Genomic DNA, 23,322 nt, shown 5'->3' with positions numbered 1-23,322 from the left:
GAGCAATCCACAAACTTTGTGAACAAAACATCAACCATGGAAAATAATGCACATAACTGACCATGTTACTAAAATATCACAGTCAAAGAAACAGCAACACGTTTGAAAAATCATCGACTACTGTCACGTCATTTTATGCACTCCGGGAGACAATGATGAAACAAGCACAAGATAAAAAAACGGCTACATTGCGTCAAACAATGAATTGCAGTTTTAAATGTGTCCACTGAATGTTGTCGAAAACAGGCGGCACTCACTAACCACCCACTGCAGGTGTATTTGCTGATGACCATTAATCAACCAGAGAACATTCAGGAAACCCTACTCAAGTCACATGCACGCTTTTCAAAGCAATCTGAAAATAAATAGATAAACGGAGAAAGAATTGGAAAAACAGCACCTGGGTGTCTTGGTAGAAGTTTAAAGAAGTGTCCCCCTTTCTATAATAGATATGAAATCTAACAGCAAAATTTTCATATTAAGGCAAAGATTTTCGTTGAAAAAAAGGCAGAAAGACTTAGTTAATGTATGCTATTTTGGTCACTTTCCAGTCTGCATGCGTTTCCCGAGTTAAATAAACTAGTGGGGATTGATTAAAATGCTGTATTGCTTTTTATAGTAAAAAGACAAACACTACAAGAGATTAGATCTTAGTGAAGGGTAAACAATCAGAGGTGAATAGAGTAGCCAAAAAATTTACCCAAGTAAAAGTACCGTTACTTCAGAATAACATTACATAAGTGGAAGTAAAAGTAGTCATCCAAATACTTACTTGAGTAAAAGTAAAAAAGTACTTGGTTAAAAAAAATACTCAATGATATATAACGAAATTGTGAATATGCTTGATTGCTATTAAGATTTTCGAGAAGGGTTGTTCAAACCTCACATTGTGTTTGCTGTTAAACGTCATATTGAAATATAATATTGTGAATGTGCTTGATTGCTGTTGAGATTGTCAAGAGGGGTTATTCAGACCTCACACTGTTTGTTTTCTGTTATTAGCGTCAATAAATTTGTTCAAACCAAAACCAAAAAACTCAAGTACTGAGTCACTGCAACGTTGCATTTATTGAATTTTTTTCAAACAACCTATTGATTATCATACTATCAAAGTCCATCCGCAATAATCGTTTTAAAATGACGTCTTATAATTTTTGTCCGAAAAGACCCTCGTGAGATTGGAGATGGGAGATGGGAGATTGAAGATTGAACATTAAAGATTGATGATTGAAGATTCCATATTCAAAATTCAAGATTCAAGATTCGAGATTTCAAATTCAAGATTCCAAATTCAAGATTCAAGATTCAAGATTCAAGATTAAAGATTCAAGATTCAAGATTCAAGATTCAAGATTCAAGATTCAAGATTCAAGATTCAAGACTCAAGACTCAAGATTTAAGATTGTTTTTAATTTTTATTAACATAGAATGCCAATGATATATTATTTGCAAGCTGTTGTTTACAAAGGAAGTTCGAAGAACCCCCAGCCACGAATTTACTCATCCACCCCCGGGAGAATGTTTTTTCTACCATGTGGCCCCCAAACTAAAATGAGTTTGACACCCCTGGTCTATTCAATGTTGTGCTTAAGACTTCTCTGAGTTGCTTATACATACTATATCACCAATAAATTTATAGTAAGAGGGTTGGTGAGCAACAAACATAATAGAGTAATAATAGAGTAGGTATGACAAATAAATGGCCCGCGAGCCAGACCCGGACTGTTTGAGGTTTTATTCTGGCCCACCATAAATATATTAGGATGTTAAAAAAGAAGCCAGTCATTAAGTCATTTTTACAAAAAGATATGAATAAATCTGAACCAAACACCCTTTTTGACTGATAGAGGGCAGTCTTGAGTTTATATAGCGTGTTGAATTGGTTCAGGTGTAAAGCTGTATTCACTCAACTGTTAAAATAAACCATTTAACATATTTAATGCCAAATATCCATCCATCTATTATCTTCCGTTTATTCAGGGTTGGGGTTCGGGGGCAGCGGCCTCAGCAGTGAAGTCCAGACCTCCCTATTCCCAACAACTTTGTTATTGTTCTTTCAGTCATGACCCACAATTCATGACCATAGATAGATAGATAGATAGATAGATAGATAGATAGATAGATAGATAGATAGATAGATAGATAGATAGATAGATAGATAGATAGATAGATAGATAGATAGATAGATAGATAGATAGATAGATAGATAGATAGATAGATAGATAGATAGATAGATAGACAGACGGACGGACGGACGGACGGACGGACGGACGGACGGACGGACGGACGGACGGACGGACGGACGGACGGACGGACGGACGGACGGACGGACGGACAGATAGATAGATAGATAGATAGATAGATAGATAGATAGATAGATAGATAGATAGATAGATAGATAGATAGATAGAGGGTTTTTTTTTAAGGGTTATTGTTCTATCTTCGTTATTCATTATCCATTATCCGTTATCGGTCAGTTCAGATAGATAGATAGATAGATAGATAGATAGATGGATATTTAGATACTTTATTCATCCCCGTGGGGAAATTCACACTTCCATAGGTGAGAGTAGGAACCAGTAAATTGAGAGTCTCACTATTGCTAAACATTTTCCTATCTTTTAACCATTAAAATAATGAATAAATAAAAAAAAGAGGCTGAAAATCCACTAAACCAGTTTCAACATATATGCTCGGGTTATCCTCCACCAGCAAATCAAATTTCGTTATTTTAGTGGGTCAAACTCTAACTAACCAATAGCATGCCTTGGAATTCTCACGTGGTCCTTGTTTTTCTTTTCGCCTGACGTCATGTCACAGAAAACAGGCGTCAGCTCCGAGACATTGCAGGTGTATTGTCATTTATTCGATTTCTCGATGTATGGCTTCTGAATGAATATGGATTTTAAAGATTGCGGCTCACCTTGAAACGACGATTCAAAAAGCTCCGGTATGTTTTGTGTGTTTTGTGTTTCGTCTGCGTGTTTGTTAGCCTGTTAGCTAGCGACAATGTCAACATCATCATGACCAATTTTGCATGTTCTTGCAGTGCTTTTGTCTTGAGTTCCCTCATTTGTTTAGTAGTCACTGTATTCGTGTGTAGACTAAAGGGATGTTTCTAGTAATGGCCAAAGTAGTTCAGTGTTTCATTGTCATTGTTACGTTTTTTATTTCCTCCCATTTTTCTGATCATTACCAGGTTCATGGAAAGAAAGACTGTAAAGTTCAAGTTCCTCTGGATGGACTGAACTTTTGGCACATTAAAGGATGAGTCATAAATTGTGTCTCAGTGCCTTGCATAAACTAAACAGAACATTTCACTCATGGCGCCCTTGCAAACCAGCATGCTCCCAATTTTCTTTCTCAGGTACCTTGCACTGTTTGTTCCATGTTCAGCATCCGCGCTGTGAGAAGACGATCCCCTTCAGCCAGAAGCACGTTCTTCATTCACGTCTCCAAACTCAGAAAGCACGGCTATTGAGGGCTAACCAAGCCGTGAGACAGAAGCTCGGGCTCCACACCAACCCCCTACGTCTGAACACCTCAACATCGCGTTGGTCTACGGGTCTCAGTCAGCACATGTCCCGAGTAAAGAACACGTTGGACACAGTTTCCAAAGCTGTGACGCAAACTGACCTCCTCTCCAAGATCGCCCGAATAAAAACAAGCAAGGGCAGCAAAAATGTTGCATCCACTACCGGATCGAAAGTTGTGGATACGACTCCAGTTTCTCCAGCTTCTTCTTTGTCATCTCGTTGTTCTAGTCCAACATCTGTTGGTGCACAGAATGTGGTTGACACAGTTCCCTCACCTCCACAGCCTCTCAACCCCTCTCAAGTGAGCACCCCTGCTGCCGTTATGACTGTACGGGAAATAAAAGAGAAAAAACTGAGACATGTTGCCACTTCTATTAAAAAAGAGGAGTCTCAACAGTCATCTGCTGAAAGTGAGAGCCAGTGCTCCAAACAACCTACTGCACTTTTTCACCCCAGCACTTTGTCAGTTAACCTGGATGAAACCTACAACTACTTAGCCCACCACATCAATTCCTACTTTGGCAGCAGTACGCAGAAAAACGATACGGAAACCAACATTGAGGGATCCTCTAAAACCCCCTCTCAGGCTCAACAACCAAGTGACCTCGTGTTCAGTAAAACAAACCAGACTACACCTGCTGCACCTGCTTCCCCCAAGAAAGGTTTCAGCCACTACCTTAACTATTCTGCTCCTACTGTACAAGCGTTTGTGGGCAGCTACATCGCCCCTTTGGTTCCCAAGTTCAGGACAGGGGAGGCCAAAGGTGCCACAGATGAAGCAAAGAAGACCGAGGATGGTCCAGTGAAGCAGGTTGAGAAGGCTGTCACTACAGAGCAGAAAGCTGCAGAAGAGAAGGCCAGGAAACTTCTTGTTCAAAGGGAAAAGGTATGTTTTGAGAGTTGCAATTGTTTACAATGGGGAATGTAGTTGGGAAAGACTTCGAATGGATTAAGGGGAAAATTAGTGCAGTTTATTAGAAAGTTATCATATGTCTTTTTAATTTTTTCAATTGACCTGTTATTTTTTAAATCTATCTAGGGCTTGGGCAGTTGTTGAATACATAAAGACCGGGGTTACAGGCATCAGGTAGAGCCCCAAAAGGTAGCCCACAGTTCTGAAAAATAGCTCACCAATGATGGGGTGAGTGTGATTTTCTAGAGAATTTGATTGCTTACTTGCATGAGAAATCATTTTCATGATCAGTGTCTTTAAGCAGTATTTCCAAAATTATTTACAATTACCGTATTTTCCGCACTATAAGGCGCACCTAAAAGTCTTGTTTTTTTTCAAAAGCTGACCATGCGCCTTATAACACAGTGCGCCTTATATATGGCTCAATATTAAATTCGCAAGGTCTCGCAACTACGAGAAACAGCCGCCGACTCCATTTTTCGCGCTGTGCATACTGGGAAATATTAAACGATTGGTAGTTGCCGGGGCTCGTGTTGTATTTGTTTACTAAGTGGCAAAATGGCTACCCCATTAAACTGCTTAATTCATATTCAACAAATACAGTATTTGTCTGAATCCAGGGTTATGACTGGTGAAGATGTAAAGCACAATTTACCTTAAACAAACGCAGAATTATTCAGAATGTCACGTTTGAGAGAGAGAGAGAGCGAGAGAGAGAGAGAGAGAGAGCGAGATTCTCTTTCATACGTGCATTTGTATAAGAAAATGGCTCCTGTTAAGAGACACGCGTACAACGCCGAGTTTAAACTCAAAGCGATCAGTCACGCAGCACAACACGGCAATAGAGCGGCAGCGAGAGAGTTAAACTTAAATGAATCGATGGTACGGAAGTGGAGAAAGGATGAAGATAAGCTCCGCCAAGTAAGGAAAACTCAACAAAGTTTCCGTGGCAATAAAGCAAGATGGCCAGAGTTAGAGGAGACACTTGAACAGTGGGTTGTTCAACAAAGAGCGGCAAGCAGAAGTGTCAGTACGATAACTATACGTATGAAGGCAACAGCGCTGGCACAAAAACACCGGACGTGTTGGATGGCCCATTCACTGAGATATGGTCAATTCGAACACAGCAGAAGAAGAATTCGAGGGATTCGTCGATGAGGAGCTTATAGAGTGATCTTTGTTTTTCTTTTGTGTGTTTACGTTTTACATTTTACAGTTATTATGTTATTGCTTTGCACTCGTTGTTTTTGCACATTACGAGTGTCACTTTATTGCGATTGCACTAACGTTTCATTTAAAATAACAGTATCAGACGTTTTTTTCTTTGCGTGTTGACTAAATGGACAAAAAATAAAATGATATGTCGATGTTGTTCAAAGATGTGTCACGAAAATGCTTTACCTCAGAGAAAATAATAAAACGGCTGTTTATTTATTTTGGGAGTGAATGGAGTTGTGGAAAGCTTGTTTGTTAATAAAGTTTGACCTTTTTGAATATTTTGTTGACATTCCCTTGAGCGTGGCAACATCTAGAGGTTGCATAAAGTAACTACATTCTCTACTGTAGTCAAGTCGTCACATTTATTTACCGTAAATAGCCCTTAATCCCAAAAATGTCTCGAAGGACTGCACAGGATTACAATTACAAAATTGCACAATTACCTGATCTTAAACCAGCATGCACTTATAGCGCCTTATAATGGGGTGCGTCTTATGTATGGCATAAGTTTTAAAATATATCATTCATTGAAGGTGCGCCTTATAACATGGTGCGCCATATAGTGCGGAAAATACGGTACACTTATCACTTAGTTCCCTTGCACAATGCAGATGTTTTAGTTGTTGACTAAGCGTATTTTAACCCCGCTTCTAGTAATTGTAACCTGGAAATAACATAAAGGTAACAGTGTAGTAGTTACAAAATAAGATTTGTTTTTTCAGAAAGACTTATTAATCTGTTAGCCCTTTGTGCTGATCAGCAACAACGTTCGAATTCCTTCATTTTTAGACTGTTCACATGCCAAAGGCTTTATGCTTATCTTATGTGGGATACTTTGACATAAGGCATAAAATATCTGACCCAGTAACTTTAAACTTGCATTAAATTTAAATGAAGATGGGCTGAGAACACGACTTTGTGAGAAAAAAATGTCGTCAGATACACTTTTCGAGGGGATCCGTCAAGATATATTTAATTGTGCTTGTTGAAGTTGTGTTGTTTAATCTACGTACACAGGAAAAATGTACTATTTTTTTTTTAGTTTACGTCGTACCTTCCTTGTAATGCTGTTTACTTTGCACAATCTCTCAACTTCACTGATAAGCACCGTGAATTGTGTTCTGTGTTCTGATTAGCTAAACCGTATCTCCACTTTCAGTTTACATTGATGATTAAAATTATTATTCAACTGTCAATTAATATTTGTAAAATATATTTTACCAAAAAAAAAACAATTATCCAGTACTTCTTTTTAGCTAAACAAATCCCTGATCTCAAATGCTTTGTTCTTCTGTTTCAAAGTACAACAGAAAATGTAAAGGTACAATAATTTAAAACAATGGTTTTCCTTTTAACAGATTTTCCCATTAAATGACTGGTACCCCATGATAAACTAGAGTTCACTCTACCTTACTTTATTTAATAACTAATTATTTGTTTTAGTCCATGTGATAATGAAAAGCAAAACCTGAAACTGCACACTCCTATTTTATGATTGTGTTGTACCTTAAAAAGTTATTCATCTGTTAAACATAAATATTAACAATCTATTTACTTATTACTCATTTTATAAAATTAATGGATTAACCTTGTATTTGATAATAAAGAATAAAATGCGCCAACGAAACGCCAATGGATAGATTTGATTGGAGTTTTTTCGTCTACTTAATATGGTGCTCAGGAAGTCAAGTCATGCTTATTTGTGACGCCCTTAATCACAAGGAGTCTCAAAGGGCTGCGCAGACCACAGGTTATTGCAAACTACAGGCTATGATTACACCATCCCCTGATCTAAAACCTACATGAGGGCAAGGAAGAACTCAAAAACCTTAACATGAGGTAAGTGAAGAAACCTTGAGAAGAGACCGCACATGAGGTAATCCCCCTTCCACGATGACCAGGCTGCAACGGATGTTGCAATAACAAATAATACACAGATATTGTCAACATGAAATATGAAATTAAAATGAAATGATCTGCATTTATATAGCGCTTTTCAAGTCAATGACTTCCCAAAGCGCTTTACAATGTGCTCCATATTTCCCAATAACGGCCTTGCATCCATGTAAGGCGCTAACCTGCTTATTGGGGGTGTTAGGGGTTCAGTGTCTTACCCAAGGACACTTCGACATGTAACACGGACAAGCCGGGATTCGAACTGGGATCCCTTGATCCCAAGACAAGCGCTCTACCTCTTGAGCTACTGCCGCCCCCAATGAAATACTGGTCATTCATAAGCTATAGAATATAAGTATGTTTTGAGCCTAGATTTAAACTGTTCCACTAAGGTTGCAGATTGATTCTCAGGGAGCAAAGCATTCCACAGCACCTGGGTCTAAATGGAGAACACTCTCGAACCTGCGGAACAGATATATTTTCTTGTGTTTTGCATCTTTCAGATCATCGCCAGGGTCAGTGTGGACAATCGAACCCGAGCTCTGGTCCAAGCGCTCCACAGGGCCACAGATGTAAAGGTGTACATCAGCAGGGTTGAGGACCTCAGCTACCACCTGCTGGAGTTCCCTGAGACATGCGTTGTTGCTGTAAAGGTCAGTCGGATGATGTTTTTATCATAATATTAGGTACAACAAAATGTAACTGTATCTGCAGATACCAAAAAAATCAAATGAATGTTTTTTTTTTTTTTTTTTTCCTTTTGGCCCAGCGTCTCTGCCAATTCTTATAACTCAATTCAGCACATGCCTCAAAAACTTAAACACTGAACAGAAAGGAAACTGTAAAAGAAGCTGGACATTAAAAGGAAAGGATAAAGATGATCCGAGTGTTAACTTCAGACCTAAGATGCCCACTTTGTGCTTCCAAATTGCCAAATGAGTCAGCACATTGAATGTCTCTCTGTGTTCATCAGGAAAAAGTAATCCCCTGCCTGCTGCGTCTGCAGCAAGCCAATGACCCAGGACTGAGGGAAGCGGTTAGAGAAGCTCTGACACTGGTGGGCTACCATAAGCCAGTAAAAGGACGCGGCATACGCATCCTGTCCATTGACGGGGGAGGGTTACGGTATGAGATCTGTTTACTTTTATGTGCATTATGGTTTGATCAACCATAAATTCCAGACTACAAGCTTCGACTTTCATAACAAGCTTTCAACTCTGCGGCTTATGCAACGATGTGGCTAATTTATGCATTTTTTCTAACGGCCGAGCCCGAGCAGTAGAGCGAGACAGGTGGAATATGTGTGTCGAAGAAGATGCAAACTTAATATAACTTCGCGCTTTGTGCATGAATAAAATTAGCATGAACAGACCCTCATCATGAAAAAGGGGTCAATTGAAAGGGGAAGGCTAACTACCACAATGGAAATAATGTTCAGAGTCTGTCTATTTATAAACGGAAATATTATAGCGAAAACGTCCAACGAAGCAGAAAAGTTTAAGGCAGGTTCTTCTGTCAGCATTATAGTTTGTTTTGGACTAAATATTTTACACGGTTAGATTCTATGGATTGTCCTTGACGTAAAGAAACCATTTTCGTGGACATTCAAAGAAATTGAAGAAGGCCAGGTTACGTAACGGTAAGTTACGCCGGGTTTATAGTTTTTCGGTGTCGTGTTTTAGACTGATCATCATATCTTGAAGCCTAAGAGTTTACGCTTTCTTATTATATGGGCCATGGCAGTGACTGGTGACATCGTACAGACATTTATTTTTTTATCAAAAGCCCAGCTGCCCACCGGCGGGCGGTCGGAACATTAAGGGGTTGAGGTCCCATATGTTATTAAAACTGTTTCTGTGTACTGTCTTTCTTTATAACTATCTCATGTTTTAATGTTGGCACATGAGGGTTATAGTCGAGTGCGGCTTATGTGGTTAAGAAATTGTTTTTTCTTTTAAAAAAATGTACTGGGTGCGGCTTATAATCAGGTGCGCTCTATAGCCCGGAATTTTTGGTCATTTATTTCATTTTTTAGAAACAAATGGATTAATTTTTTTTCTAAGTTGTTCTGTTCTAAATTACAGTAATAATAACATTGAAAAACACTCATAACGACAAATACGTTTTTTTCACTATATAAAAAAAATCTTGTTCTGTCGGGAAATAATTTGTATTGATTTTCCTACTTGTTTCACTTTGAAAAATACATTCAAATAAAATTAAAAAAACTATAGAAAAACAATATTTAGAATTAGCTCATATTACATATATTTTTCTTATTTTATTATATATTTTAAGACTCATTTCTATAAAAAATAAAAAAATAAACTCGCTTCATAAAATCCAAGTTCATTTAGCAAATCATTTACGCTCCTTTTAACCATCATTTTCTCGTGTTACTACCATGATTCTTAAATGAAAAATATTTAGTCCGGGAACTTTTTTTCTAGACCATCTGCCCCTAGAACCTGACATCTGGCTTGGAAATATTATTTTACCACCATTTTACATAATTTTTCTGACTGGGTTTTTAACACTGCTGTTATAGATCTACTGCAGAGCAATTCAAATTTTGCTAAAATGTGTTTGGGCAATAATTCAAGGCCTACTGAATGGAGGCCACTTTGAGCAAAACTGTGATTTTTATATGTGGAATCCGATAGTGTTTAATATATTTTTTTCTTTTAAACAGGGGACTCCTTGCTCTTCAGACTTTGCAAAGGTTGGAGGACTTGACTGGGAAACCCATTTATAAACTCTTTGATTATATTTGTGGTGTCAGCACAGGTATGTCCTGTTTTACACTAGTGTATTGTTCATTATATACGTAAAAAGAAGTGGTATCGAGAATTTTCAGCTAGGGGATTCTTTTGGCTTTTTTGGATTCTCGTTATTACTTTGCCAATCGGGTGATTCGATGTTTTTAATACTGGAAAAATGTATGTACTGGGCTGCAACCTTTAAAGCCACATTTAGCTAAAGGTATACCATACTAGCCATACTTTTTCACGCCTGTGTTGTTTAAAGCAGAGCAACACCAATGACACACACTCAAGTTTAATACTCGAAGAGTTTTAAAATAAATCTTATGTCATCACTAAAATGATAACAAAATTTCACTATTTGATTAATAAATAAAATCAAGCAATGCTCATGCTTTTATCAGACTGGAGCTTTCGCGTTTTATTGTTATAAAAGTGACCACACGGGGGTGCCAGAGAACTTTTTCCTCAACTCCCGATTTTTTATTCCTTTCCTATTTATTTTCCAGATTGGCCTTTTAATCACCAACACAAGCTTGCACTTGCTTCAAACATCCATCTGGCTCACAGCTGCGCTCTTTTGCATCAAACACATTTTTCAATATTGGCCCGTGTTCTACACTTGTTTAGCTCATCAGAGAAAAAACAACATCATCTTTCTGAACTTCTTTTTCATTCATAGGTGCAATCTTGGGGTTCATGCTGGGGGTTTTCCAGCTCCCTCCAAGCGAATGCGATGATCTTTACCGCAAGTTGGGCTCTGACGTTTTCAAGCAGAACGTTATTGTCGGCACAGTGAAGATGGGCTGGAGTCATGCTTTTTATGACAGCGACGCCTGGGAGAGCTTGCTCAAGTGAGTAATGCTGTGAATGTTGGCGGCGGACTAAGAAGAGTTAGAAGAAAACATTAAAATTCAGACATTTTTTAAAATAATTTTTCTTTGTGTTTTTATTGCAACTGTTTGTACTATATCCTTGTATTTGTGTCTGTACAGTAGTAATTCCTCTTTATTTTTGTGACAGAGAGAAAATGGGCTCCCATCTTTTAGTGGAGACTTCTAGAAACCCTGAATGTCCCAAAGTAAGTTTATTTCCTTAATTTATTCTATCTATCTATCTATCTATCTATCTATCTATCTATCTATCTATCTATCTATCTATCTATCTATCTATCTATCTATCTATCTATCTATCTATCTATCTATCTATCTATCTGTCTGTCTGTCTGTCTGTCTGTCTGTCTGTCTGTCTGTCTGTCTGTCTGTCTGTCTGTCTGTCTGTCTGTCTGTCTGTCTGTCTGTCTGTCTGTCTGTCTGTCTGTCTGTCTGTCTGTCTGTCTGTCTGTCTGTCTGTCTGTCTGTCTGTCTGTCTGTCTGTCTGTCTGTCTGTCTGTCTGTATTGCTATCTATCTATCTATCTGTATAGCTATCTGTATATTTATTAACTTGAGAGAAAAATCATATATTGTAAATAGTTCACATTACACAATTGTGGAATTCACTTTTCTGTCCTGTTTCCCCCTTTTTGAATGGTCTTCTGATAAAATTACACTCAAATGGGAGGAAAAACAACAGTTTTTATTTCATCCTGGAGTAACATAGCTTATGAATATATGTAAAAAACCCTCCACTATTTATTTATTTATTTATTTTTTTACTTTTACTGGTGTAAATGGGTTTTCACACTAACAGCACCATTTGTGAGCACAGAAATAAGCAAAAAGAAAAGTAAATGTCACTTTCACTCATTCAATGCCCTAATGTATAAGTACATTTTAAGAAGCATTGTCCCTTAGTGCCCAAATTTAAAAAATACATTTTTCTTATATTACTAAAAATTTTTTATAAAGGGTTTGGCGTTACTTATCAGTAAGTATCAAGCGTTTGGGAATGGTTTCAGTATAATAAATCACCATTAAATGGCAGGAATGGCTTTGATCAGATATTTGTCAACACATTAAACAAGTGTTGCTTCCTATGCCTGCAGAATAAGTGTGTGGGCACCCCCACGTAGCGAATAGGCATACTGACGCAGTGAGGTGATAGTAGCAAAGACATGGATAAATATTAAAAGCTGGTAACTGTTTAACAGAGCTTATTACTTTCAAAAACAATGACAAAGTCCCATCACTACCGTCCGGTTGAAAAGGGATGACTTTTAGGGAACGTCTGCAATGTGTGGGAATGCGATTGCCATGGTAACCAGGCACTAGTGGAAAGTCCATGCATCGTTCATGCATAAGTTCAGTGTTCTTGCAATAAAATATTATTTTGCAAGCAAAGTACCATTGCGTTCATGGAATGCATTTTTTAGATATTTGAGGTATCACAAAAGAAAAAAAAGGACCAAAGTGAAAGTTCTGCTTGCAATGCATGCATTCATAGTCAAATATTACACTTGCAGCTCATGCCCCACCCAATGTCATGAACTTCCCTGACTTTTAGGTTGCAGCAGTGAGCGCTATCGTGAACCGAGGCACTCCTCTCAAGGCCTACGTGTTCAGGAATTACAACCTGCTGCCGGGGGTTCGCTCCCATTACCTGGGGGGCTGTCAACACCAGCTCTGGCAGGCCATCCGCGCCACCTCGGCCGCCCCCGGGTATTTCCAGGAGTTCCCCTTGGGAAGCGATCTCCATCAGGTCAGTGTGAAGAAATGAGTCACTGTGTTAAAAAAATAAATCAAATACAGGTTGATAGATGCAACCACTTTTCCATACACCGGAGGGAGGGAGTTAATTCCCTACTTGTCACTGTTTGTTTTCCTTATGTCTGGAGAGTGAGGCATAGATGCACTTAAATCCATTCCCCGTGAAGAACTATGCATTAGCCATAACATCCTACCATTTAACCGATCAATATCTATCGCTGAGTAAGTGCTTAGTCAGAAAAGTTAAAACTGCATGAGTAAGCTACCTTAAAGTGCAGTAATGGCACAAAAAAAAACATTTAAAACGATTGTGTTTTCACATGTATTCCATGTTTTCCTTTTACCATACCGTCAAACACGTCGACACCTCACTTGGATGACTTTCACAGCACAGATGGTCGGTACACACAAGTGAAGCAAGCGCGGGAGTCGATCAAAGGCAGCATTCCAGCTGAGGCGGCACGGGCTCACTTCGATATTTAATTGGAAAGCCATGTGAGTTGTGGCAACGAATAGGGCCGAGAGAATGAAAGAGACTGCTTGATGACAACACACCTATGGAGTGGAAAACCCTCCCTCCGTTCTTGATTTACGCCCCATTTCAGCTCGTGACAATTATAGTTTAAACCCCTACTTTTTAACCATACTCTGCTGTTTCGGATGTGGATGTAAATGACATTTGAGTTATTGCTTTACAGTTTTCATATTGCTAATGTTCTTTTTTTACGCACCATGTGATAAGTCATGCTTTAAACCAGCCTTTTACTTTTTTGTGTCACGATTGCCCATTGCCCTCACCTGTGCTCGCTTGTTTGGCGCCAGCTGCTGCTCGTTGCCTGATTGGCTCCCCTCCTATTTAAACTCAGTGCTCTCATTCACTTCTTGTCAGTCTGTCAATGAACATCTGCACTTGCATGGCATGTCCGGTATCCTACTGGTTTATCCAGTATCCGGTACTGATCCCGTATGTACTCATAACACTATCCATCCACGTCAATTGCGGTCTTCCTCTTGGTCTCCTTCCATTTACTTCTGCTCTGTAGATTCTCTTCAACATTCGCTCCTCATCCATCCTCTTAATGTTCCCAAACCAACCGAGTACTCTCTTATCGACACGCTTGCTCAGTTCCACTACTACTCCAGTTTTGTCTCTCACAATTTCATTTCTCAATCTATCCAATCTTGTCACTCCTAACATACTCCTCAAACACTTAATATCAAAAACATTTAATTTCCTTCTCAAATCTGCGTTCAGGCTTCAAGTCTCTGCACCATACAACACAAAATTAACTCTTATTGAAACAAAATTTCCATAGCTTTCAGGATTAGCTTTCTATGTTTTGACTTACATTTACATCCGTTCTGGAATATATACTATAAATTTCAGATACCAAATCCCAAATTATTCTTTTCACCAAGAAACACAGTGATATTCCCTTTTGGTACGGTGTGCTTTCTGTGCTTATCTACAATAACTAGATGGTCCTTACGCCATGAAGACAGAGTTTTCTTTGCCTTAGCACAATCCGGCATATCTACTTGAAGCAAGAACACATCGGCTTAAAAGCTTTCACACTTTTGGGATGTGAAGGACTACGGACATGGCCCAGAAAGATAATGTCAAGTTGGAGAATACTAAGATCATTTATTGACCCAAAATCAAATCCCCCATTCTAGTCTCACTGTCACATTATTTGGAGAGCCAGTGAAAGAACCTCTGTTTAGAGAATAACCTGAAGTTCAGTTAGGCATCTTAAGATGGACGACCTCATTTTAGGGTCAAATATCCTCTCTACGATTGAAGTCTCTTGGAATTCTCAAATTTAATTTGACTGCTTTTAAAATAAATAGAACATTTTTTTAGATGTTGCCAGTAAGAATTTTTGGGATTTTTACCAGGAAAAATAACTATTTTGTCCCTCAAAGGATACAGATTTGAGGCTTTAGAGCACAGCACATATCCCCATGTTTACAGCGTTCACACTTCAGTAGGCTGTCATGCTATATCTATAGCCAATGCCGCCTACTCGCCCCATGGGGAGAGAGAAACTCAATGTTTACTTCTCCAAACCAAATTAAGTCAAATTGAAGTCGACCGCACTACTTGGTGAGGTTATGACTTAATACATTAATTCATCAGAAACTTCTTTGTTGTTAATTAGTGCAATGGGATACCAGTTTGATATGATCAGTGCTATCAAATCCTAAGAATCTTCGCCACTTAAGAAATAATTACAAAATACACATTTTTTTGTGAAAACTGTAAAAATACATCCACCATCCCAATTTAAAAAAAAAACTTTTTTTTTTTATTGACCATGTTTATTGTTCTTCTGTTTTTTTATGGTGCATTGGTGCTTTCTGCTGGACTCTGGCAGTAACATCAGCTTTGATTTGCAGTTTTACATTGTCTAAGAAACACTTTCGACTTAAAAACACCACTCTTAAATGTTACTTCAAAGAATTTTCAAGAACTGAAAATTGTCTTTATCCATTCCTGAACAATGATTTTCAACGTTGGGCAACTATCACTTTCTGAAATGATTTATCATGTTACTACTATGTTGTTACTATGTTATTACTATGTTACTATTATAATTTAAATCTGAGAATCATCTTTATCAAAAAAGAACACACATATTTTATGGGCTAATTATGAAAGTAATTTAGACTTGATAATGTAGGTAGACACATAGATCATGTTAGATGAATTTTACACGAGAAAGAAAACACATTTCAACATCACTATAAAACACATGTTTTTTTTCTAATGTAAACATTTTCATGTTTACTAAAAAAATCCCAATGACCTATTTCCGGAATCACGTTGGTGACTCCTGATCTAAATAATAACCCTTACTAGTTATTGAAGAAGGACAGGGTTTTTCTTCGTCTACATGTTCAAATCAACAACCAGGTCGCGAGGCAAGACCTGTAAAAGCAACCACAGTATTAAACAGTTCGATGTTTTTATTACGATAAAACAAATAAAATAAACAAAAGAAATATTCTGGGCTTGTGAAAACAGAACACGACCGTAATGGTTTCACAAGTGCTTTCAAAATGCCTACCCATCATGAATATTACATGCAGAACACAGAAGTTTGTTGAAAATTCCCAAGGCACCAGCTTCACATCATTTCGTCCAGACTAAATCCTGCTGGTTGATTGATAAGACTCGATGCCTTCTTCCCAACTGTAAAGCAGAACACCACTTAGAACAATGTAGATAGCGGTATAATTACTAGACAATTAGATACATTGGGGCAATAAGTAAATCAAACAATAAATAAATAAGTACATTTTTCTATATGGATAATCATAAGGTGCAATCATTACCACAAAATTATTATCCATCCATCTATCCATTGTCTTCCGCTTATCCGGGGTCAGTTCGCGGGGGCAGCAGCCTTAAAAGGGAAGCCCAGACGTCCCTATCCCCAGCCACCTCCTCCAGCTCATCCGACGGGATCCCGAAGCGTTCCCAGGCCAGCCTAGAGACATAGTCCCTCCAGCGTATCCTGGGTCGCCCCTGGGGCCTCCTGCTGGTGGGACGTGCACGGAACACCTCCCGAGCGAGGCCTCCAGGAGGCATCCTTATCAGATGCCCGAGCCACCTGAACTGGCTCCTCTCAATGCGTAGGAGCAGTGGCTCTACACATAGTCCCTCCCGGATGACTGAGCTTCTCACCTTATCTCTAAGGGAGAACCCAGACACCCTGCGGAGGAAACTCATTTCAGCCACTTGTATCCGGGATCGTGTTCTTTCAGTCAGAACCCACAGTTCATGACCATAGGTGAGGGTAGGAACGTAGACCGACCGGTAGATCGAGAGCTTTGCCTTTCGGCTCAGCTCCCTCTTCACCGCGACGGACCGGTACAGGGTCCGAATGACGGCAGACCCTGCGCCGACCCGTCTGTCTATCTCCCGTTCCATCCTACCCTCACTCGTGAACAACACCCCATGTTACTTGAACTCCTCCACTTGGGGCAATATCTCATCCCCAATTCGGAGAGAGCATGCCACTCTCTTCCGGCTAAGTACCATGGTCTCGGATTTGGAGGTGCTGAGCCCCATCTCGGCTGCTTCACACTCGGCTGCGAATCGCTCCAGCGAGAGCTGAAGATCACGGCCTGAGGAAGCCAACAGCACCACGTCATCTGCAAAAAGCAGTGACGCAATGCTGAGGCCCCCAAACTGGACTCCATCCCCACCATGGCTGCGCCTAGAAATTCTTTCCATAAAAGTTATGAACAGGATCGGTGACAAAGGGCAGCCCTGGCGGAGTCCAACCCTCACCGGGAACGAATTCGACTTACTGCCGGCAATGCGGACCAAACTCTGGCACCAGGCGTACAGGACCGCACAGCCCGGATAAGACTGTGCGGTACCCCATACTCCCGAAGCACCCCCCACACGGCCTCCTGAGGAACACGGTCAAATGCGTTCTCCAAGTCCACAACACACATGCATCCTCAAGGACTCTGCACTAAATTATTAACTTGATAGAAATATCGATGTGATCATTTAAAAGAATGAAAATGATATAACTATAAAACTCACACAATTTTGAGTAGATACAGTGACACATTTGAATTTTCTAAACTCATGTAATTGATTTTATCTAACAAGCCCAAGGGACATAACGCCAAGTTTTGGTCACAAATGAGTCCCACAAGTGAGGATTTTTGCCCCTGAAATTTGAGCACGACATTCCATCTCTGTGATGTCAGGATTCCCTTCTGACGAGAAAGCTTTCTCTCTGTTTACCACCCACATCCGTGGAGTCGTCCACTTGATTCAAGAATCAAACAATTGTCCCTTTTGTTTGGCCCAAAGGTCTTCCACACCAATTGCCCTTAAGACTGCTGGTATTTCTCGAACAATTCTCTTAGAAATATGTGATTGATTGGCAATGTGATCTGCAGGTCATTTTTGGAATTTCATTAGAAGTTCAAGACAAAGAAATTATGAATATTTAACTAAGTACTACCTTTTTGGTGAAGGGAATCTTTTCTTGATGTATACCCCCTACCTACCCTTCTGTATGGAATGACGAAGAAGATCTTGTTGCCATGGTATCACCCCATAGTAATGGAATGGGTGTGTGGTTTTCTCTGCCATCTTATTAATGGCCGCAACTGGATTAATGAACCATCTCCACCGCTAGTGGAATCTCCTGAAAAAGTCAAACGGGCACCACACTCTATGGGAAGTCTGAGAGGTATAGTGAATCACATCTGAGCCTTCAATGATGAATAGTGTATAGATCAGGAGTCACTGGCACTAAAACTACGCTCTTAGAAAGAACACTAAAGTCAACGTTTTGATCGGGAAAGACCCAGGACGGACACACATGAGGCTCGATCTGATTCATGCTAGCTCCTCTGGTGTGAAACGCAATAGATTATGTTGGGCTTGCCTTGTTTCACTGTCCTCCTTCTTGCTTCAGTGACTACTTTAACTTGCATGCAACCTGTTCAAAGAAACACAGATATGTTCTCCAGGTTTTTAGTAGCTCAGGAGGTAGAGCGCTCGCCTTGGGATCAAGGGATCCCAGTTCGAATCCCGGCTTGTCCGTGTTACATGTCAAAGTGTCCTTGTGTAAGACACTGAACCTCTAATACCCCCAATAAGCAGGTTAGCGTCTTACATGGCTGCAAAACAAGGCCGCTATTGGGAAAGCAATTCCCCAATATGATCAGGCGATTGGAAATCGGGCCCGATTAAGTAGTTGCTGACTTGATGGGTATTGAATGCTGTCTCCCAATCAGTACACAGATATTGTATACTTTTTATTATTTTGGAGCGGCAGTAGGTAAAGCGCTCGTTTTGGGATCAAGAGGTCGCAGGTTCGGTTCCCGGCTTCTCAGAGTTATATGTCGAAGTGTCCTTGCGCAAGAGACTGTAAAGCGCTTTGGGAGGTCTTCATTGACTTGAAAAGCGCTATATAAATCCATACCATTTACATTTTGGGCGCGAGATACACAACCCTCCAAATGCTTCCCTTCAGAACAGATGTGGAGCTGTCACTGTACAAATAAAGGAAAATAGAGTAGGTATGTTTTTTTTGTTCCTCACTTTGAGTATTTAAAAAAAAGTATATTTAGAAGTCGACCTGGAGGAGCATGGGTGCCGCCAGGCTGATCTCGCCTAAAACACACCGTATGAAGTGGTACCCCAATAATAATAATAATGACCCTTGCGGTTAAGGGAGCTGTGAACCGTGATATTCAGAAGTATGGTAAGACTGCATATCGAACAGATAAACCAGTTAATGAATGGATTAATCGAAAATTAAGAAAATGGTTCCCTTTTTCACAAATTGCAATTAATTTCAGAAACCTGAATTTTTAGTTTAACCCCGATATTGCCTGCATGCAAACGTTGATGAGCCTATTTATTAAAAGCGCTCCTCTTTCATCATACACTATATAGTCCCGTCCCTAGAGAATACTTCTCGGAATAAACCACACCTTGCGTTCATTCATTTTAATATGCCAATACGTCTTCCGCCTCATCTCCTGGCTTGCAGCTGGGAAATTAGAGCCAAATTGCCCAGGAGATAGCCCAGCAGACGGCGGAAATCAAAAGTGATGTTTAGTAGCGTCAAGTCACTAACATGTACACAACATCGCCAGGGAATCTCATTTGAGTCAATCTAATCAAGGTGGTTTCACGCACGTCTGTATCGCCCTTCAATCTCAGCAGTTTTCGATAGAAGCTAAAATCGGGTCTAAAAAAATCCAGCCTGACTCAACTCAGGCCCGCAGTTATTAAAGCTCGACACAGCCAGACCTCAAATAATAAACTTGCTTTGCAGGACTGAGCCTGAAGCAAACCCGAAATTTTATTCCTGAATTTTACTTGCTAGGACTCTGTGATGGATGACATACAGTATATAACAGAGACGTTTGTTACTACATCTTAGTTAAAGGTGAAGTGTGTTTGAGGTGTCCTTACAAACTCTAAAGTAAAATATTTTATGTATTGAGTATGTGTTAACAATGCCCAACTGAGTTCAAACAGCCCCTATAATCTTTTAATCCACCGTGCCGTTCTGCTTTTATCTTACTTTTAGCAAAGCTGTTCAGGCCGTGGAAGAGTTGAAGGGTGAATTCATGCTTGTCGCTGTTTTTGTCAGTGTAGCATGCATAGGGTCAATTTAAGAAAATACCTGTTACAACTACATTCCAGACGCCAACCCAAACCTCAAAAAAGATGGAAAAAGAAAAGGAGTTTATTTATATATTAAAGAAATGCATGTACTTGCACGCGCAACATAAAGAGCCTGACACAGGCTGCAATGATCGTGTCAGTGATTCAGAAAGTTCCAAATTCCGTGCAGAACTTTTAAACCAGACTGTATGAACATTTACATTTTTTTATATTTCTCTGTCTGGAGTGGTTACACTAGAGTTGATATGAACAATTTAAGCCACCTGTTATTTTGCGGGGTTGAAAATTGGGCTATTAACCACAGCAGCAGATTGCCTGAAGAATCTAGCGCTGCACATTAAAAGCGAGAGAGGCAGGGAGACAAAGAAAAACAATGACAGTTGGATACAAATTTTTAAAAAGTCAGATAGAGAAAAGTCTGGCCTGACCCGAACATAATGGTTTACATTTTAGGGGCCAAAATTCGGGTCGGCCTTGAGCGTGTACTCAGGATCTTACCTCTGCAGTACTGGCTGCACATGTGTGGTCGTGTATTAGTGTGGGAAAAGAAAAGCGCTGGCCATAAATCTCCAATTCTTTTCCTTGCCCGAGGCATAGGACCCCGTCGTCCCAGATAAGTCCCGCCTCTTTTGTCAGCTGGGGGATCTCAATTGAACCGTACGGTGACCTTTCAGGGGGCCCAAGAAACGCAGAAGGAAAGAACTGTTTGGCGTAATCTCATAATTTGCCATGAAGACCTCTGACCTGGACCGACTGCCACTCTTAAGTGGCACTTCTAACACTGACAATATTGTCACGCTCATCTATGCCGCTAACAGGGGTGGCCATTATGCAATTTGGTTGCCGTTTTGGCAGCTTATGCAGAGCAATGATTTAGTTTCCGGATTTTAATAACGGAACGGATTTTCTTATTCCAGCGTAATTTTCTTCCTTTCATGAATTAAACGACCTTCTCGACAGGCGTGATCGTGTATTCAGGATCCATGAATCCGTCCTTGGCGCTGAAGCGAGAGTCGGTTTGGCAGAGGCTGCTTTTAAATCAGTAACCCAGTTCAGCTTTGACAGCGTGGCCCCAGGCAATTTGTAATGACTACAGCTGTGATGTGAATACTACGCCAGATGCATGTCAAAGGCTCAGCTCATTCATCATTTACTTTTGGTTTATTGATCCGTGGTGGGGAATTTTGAATGTAAATACCTGATTGAAAAGCTGTGCTAAATGTAAAAGGCCTTAGATTCGTTAATGTTTGCCAAATTCTACTCTGCCCAAGCTAAAAACAAACAAAAAACCAAAGTACCATATTTCTGGACTTAAGGCACTCAGGAGTGACTTATACATCAAAAAGTTGATACAATTACACTAGTCCTGCCACAGAGGGCACTCTAGATTCACACGCTACACGAACACTACAAAAAATAAATTCCTAACCCATTGGTAGAAAGTTTTGCAAATTTTTTGTATATTTTTTCTTGTTTTAAGATCATTTTTTTTGTTTCCTGAAATAAAAAACAATGAACATTTCTAAAATGTGCAGAATTGTCTTATTTAGCGCATTGTAGATTATTTAGCTAATCTTAAGATTTTTTTTTTTCCACAAACGAGCAAAACAACCTATCATCTGCTTTTACTTTTTAAATTTTTTTCTGAAACTGGCAAACCACATTTAGAATTATGGCTGCCATTGTAAAGCTTAACATCAATTATATAATTAAGATTAGTACATTAATCACCTTTCTTTTCAAAGAAAGAAGTCGGAATAATATTACTTTTTCCCCCCTAACTTTGACAACCCAATGTATGTTGTTTGAGCGACAAGAAAGGGGCAATATTTTAAAATCATAAATCTAAGTTAGCGGCACCTTGCTTGACAGAAAACCAAGAGCGAAATCTGGAATCTACTCCTACTTATAAGAATGCCATTATGAGATATTTTAAGATGTCAGGTGAAGCATTACTACCCCTTACTGTCGCATCCAAGAGGACAGGTTTATCAGACTAGTCATGGGAATTTGGGCCTTTTTTTTGAGAAACGGCATTTTTGGCTCCCAAACCGCTTTTCAGATTGTGTTTTTAGTGATCCATTATCAATAATAAAACGTTATGAACCAAATTATTTATTAATTAGCAATTTCATGTTTTGCAGGGGTCCCTGCGAAACACATGAACATTTCAATTTTCACAGATCTACAATGATTTTTTGTAAAACACAAAACAATTTTAGATTTTTTACACTCTGAACAGATTTAAAGTTGAACAACAACACGAAATCCCTGAAAATGCAAAACAATGTAATATAAATTTAAAATATTACTTCTTCAGTGATATAAATAAACGATAAAAATGCGAAAACGAATAACGATTTACAATTCTGTTTAAAACAATTTAGACACATTGTCTTCTGAAAAACACGCAAAACTTATAAATTAAAATAAGTAAAACAAAAAGATTGAAAGATTGAATGCTTCGGAGTGATCAATATCATTAATATGAGTCCAAATTTGTCTCATTTTTCTGCTTTTTTTATACATACAGTACTTTCTTTTTTTGTCTTCTGTATTGAACTTCATATTTACCCAGCAACTAAAGCGTTTTACATATTTGTAAACAAGTGTGACATATTGAAGCTGCGCATGTATTGTTGAAGCAGAATGGCAGAATTCATGTCAGTTTATAGCAGCCAATTGACACAAAAATATCGTAGATCATAGATAGGAACAGCTTAAAATAGCACTAAGAAGGTGCCGCAAGCAAGAGCAACTTTAATTGAGACAAAAATTCATTCTTTTGACTGGTGTTGAATTTCTTCCTTTGAAGGTACTGGACATTTTTAAGATTGGCCTTGATTGAAGGTGCTAGAAACGTGCTTGAATTTGGCCATTAAAATGTGTACAAACCCTGCTAGCATAAGTCCAGGATCCTGACTCCTTCTTTTTTGGCACCCTGTCTTTAGTTTAGTCTTTAGTAACGTGTTGTTGAGTATATTTATGATTCCCAGTTGCATGGGCATCCCCATCATTTGTGTACATTGTTTACAACGAGAATAGGCGTGGCACTCCTGGATAAATATTTAATAAGTTATAACTCTGTTACTACTATATTGTTAAGTTATTACCAGTTTATGATTATTAGAAGCAGGGTCAGAATTAGCTTTGTCAACCATTAAAACATC

At 39.2% G+C, this 23,322-nt stretch overlaps 1 protein-coding gene across 2 annotated transcripts in view; it reads left to right on the top strand.

Annotated features, from left to right (window-relative positions):
• The first annotated feature begins 2,797 nt into the window (after positions 1 to 2,797).
• Positions 2,798 to 23,322, top strand: part of LOC148362820 (calcium-independent phospholipase A2-gamma-like) — a 40,044-nt gene continuing 19,519 nt past the window's right edge. The window contains exons 1-8 of one of the 2 annotated variants that reach the window (XM_088340398.1): positions 2,798 to 2,950; positions 3,368 to 4,422; positions 8,067 to 8,216; positions 8,537 to 8,688; positions 10,256 to 10,350; positions 11,008 to 11,179; positions 11,349 to 11,406; positions 12,770 to 12,964. In XM_088340398.1, coding sequence (XP_088196524.1) covers positions 3,580 to 4,422; positions 8,067 to 8,216; positions 8,537 to 8,688; positions 10,256 to 10,350; positions 11,008 to 11,179; positions 11,349 to 11,406; positions 12,770 to 12,964 — 1,665 coding nt within the window. In that variant the 5' untranslated portion in view covers positions 2,798 to 2,950; positions 3,368 to 3,579. Of the gene's footprint in view, positions 2,951 to 3,199; positions 4,423 to 8,066; positions 8,217 to 8,536; positions 8,689 to 10,255; positions 10,351 to 11,007; positions 11,180 to 11,348; positions 11,407 to 12,769; positions 12,965 to 23,322 lie in introns of both variants that reach the window. The other variant, XM_088340397.1, reaches the window with a different exon arrangement.

This window comes from Urocampus carinirostris, chromosome 7 (genome assembly GCF_059441175.1).
Source record: "Urocampus carinirostris isolate Australia breed hairy pipefish chromosome 7, RoL_Ucar_1.0, whole genome shotgun sequence".
In the NCBI taxonomy this organism is placed as follows: domain Eukaryota; kingdom Metazoa; phylum Chordata; class Actinopteri; order Syngnathiformes; family Syngnathidae; genus Urocampus; species Urocampus carinirostris.
Note: the sequence above shows the minus strand (reverse complement) of the source record. Positions and strands in the feature narration are given on the sequence as shown.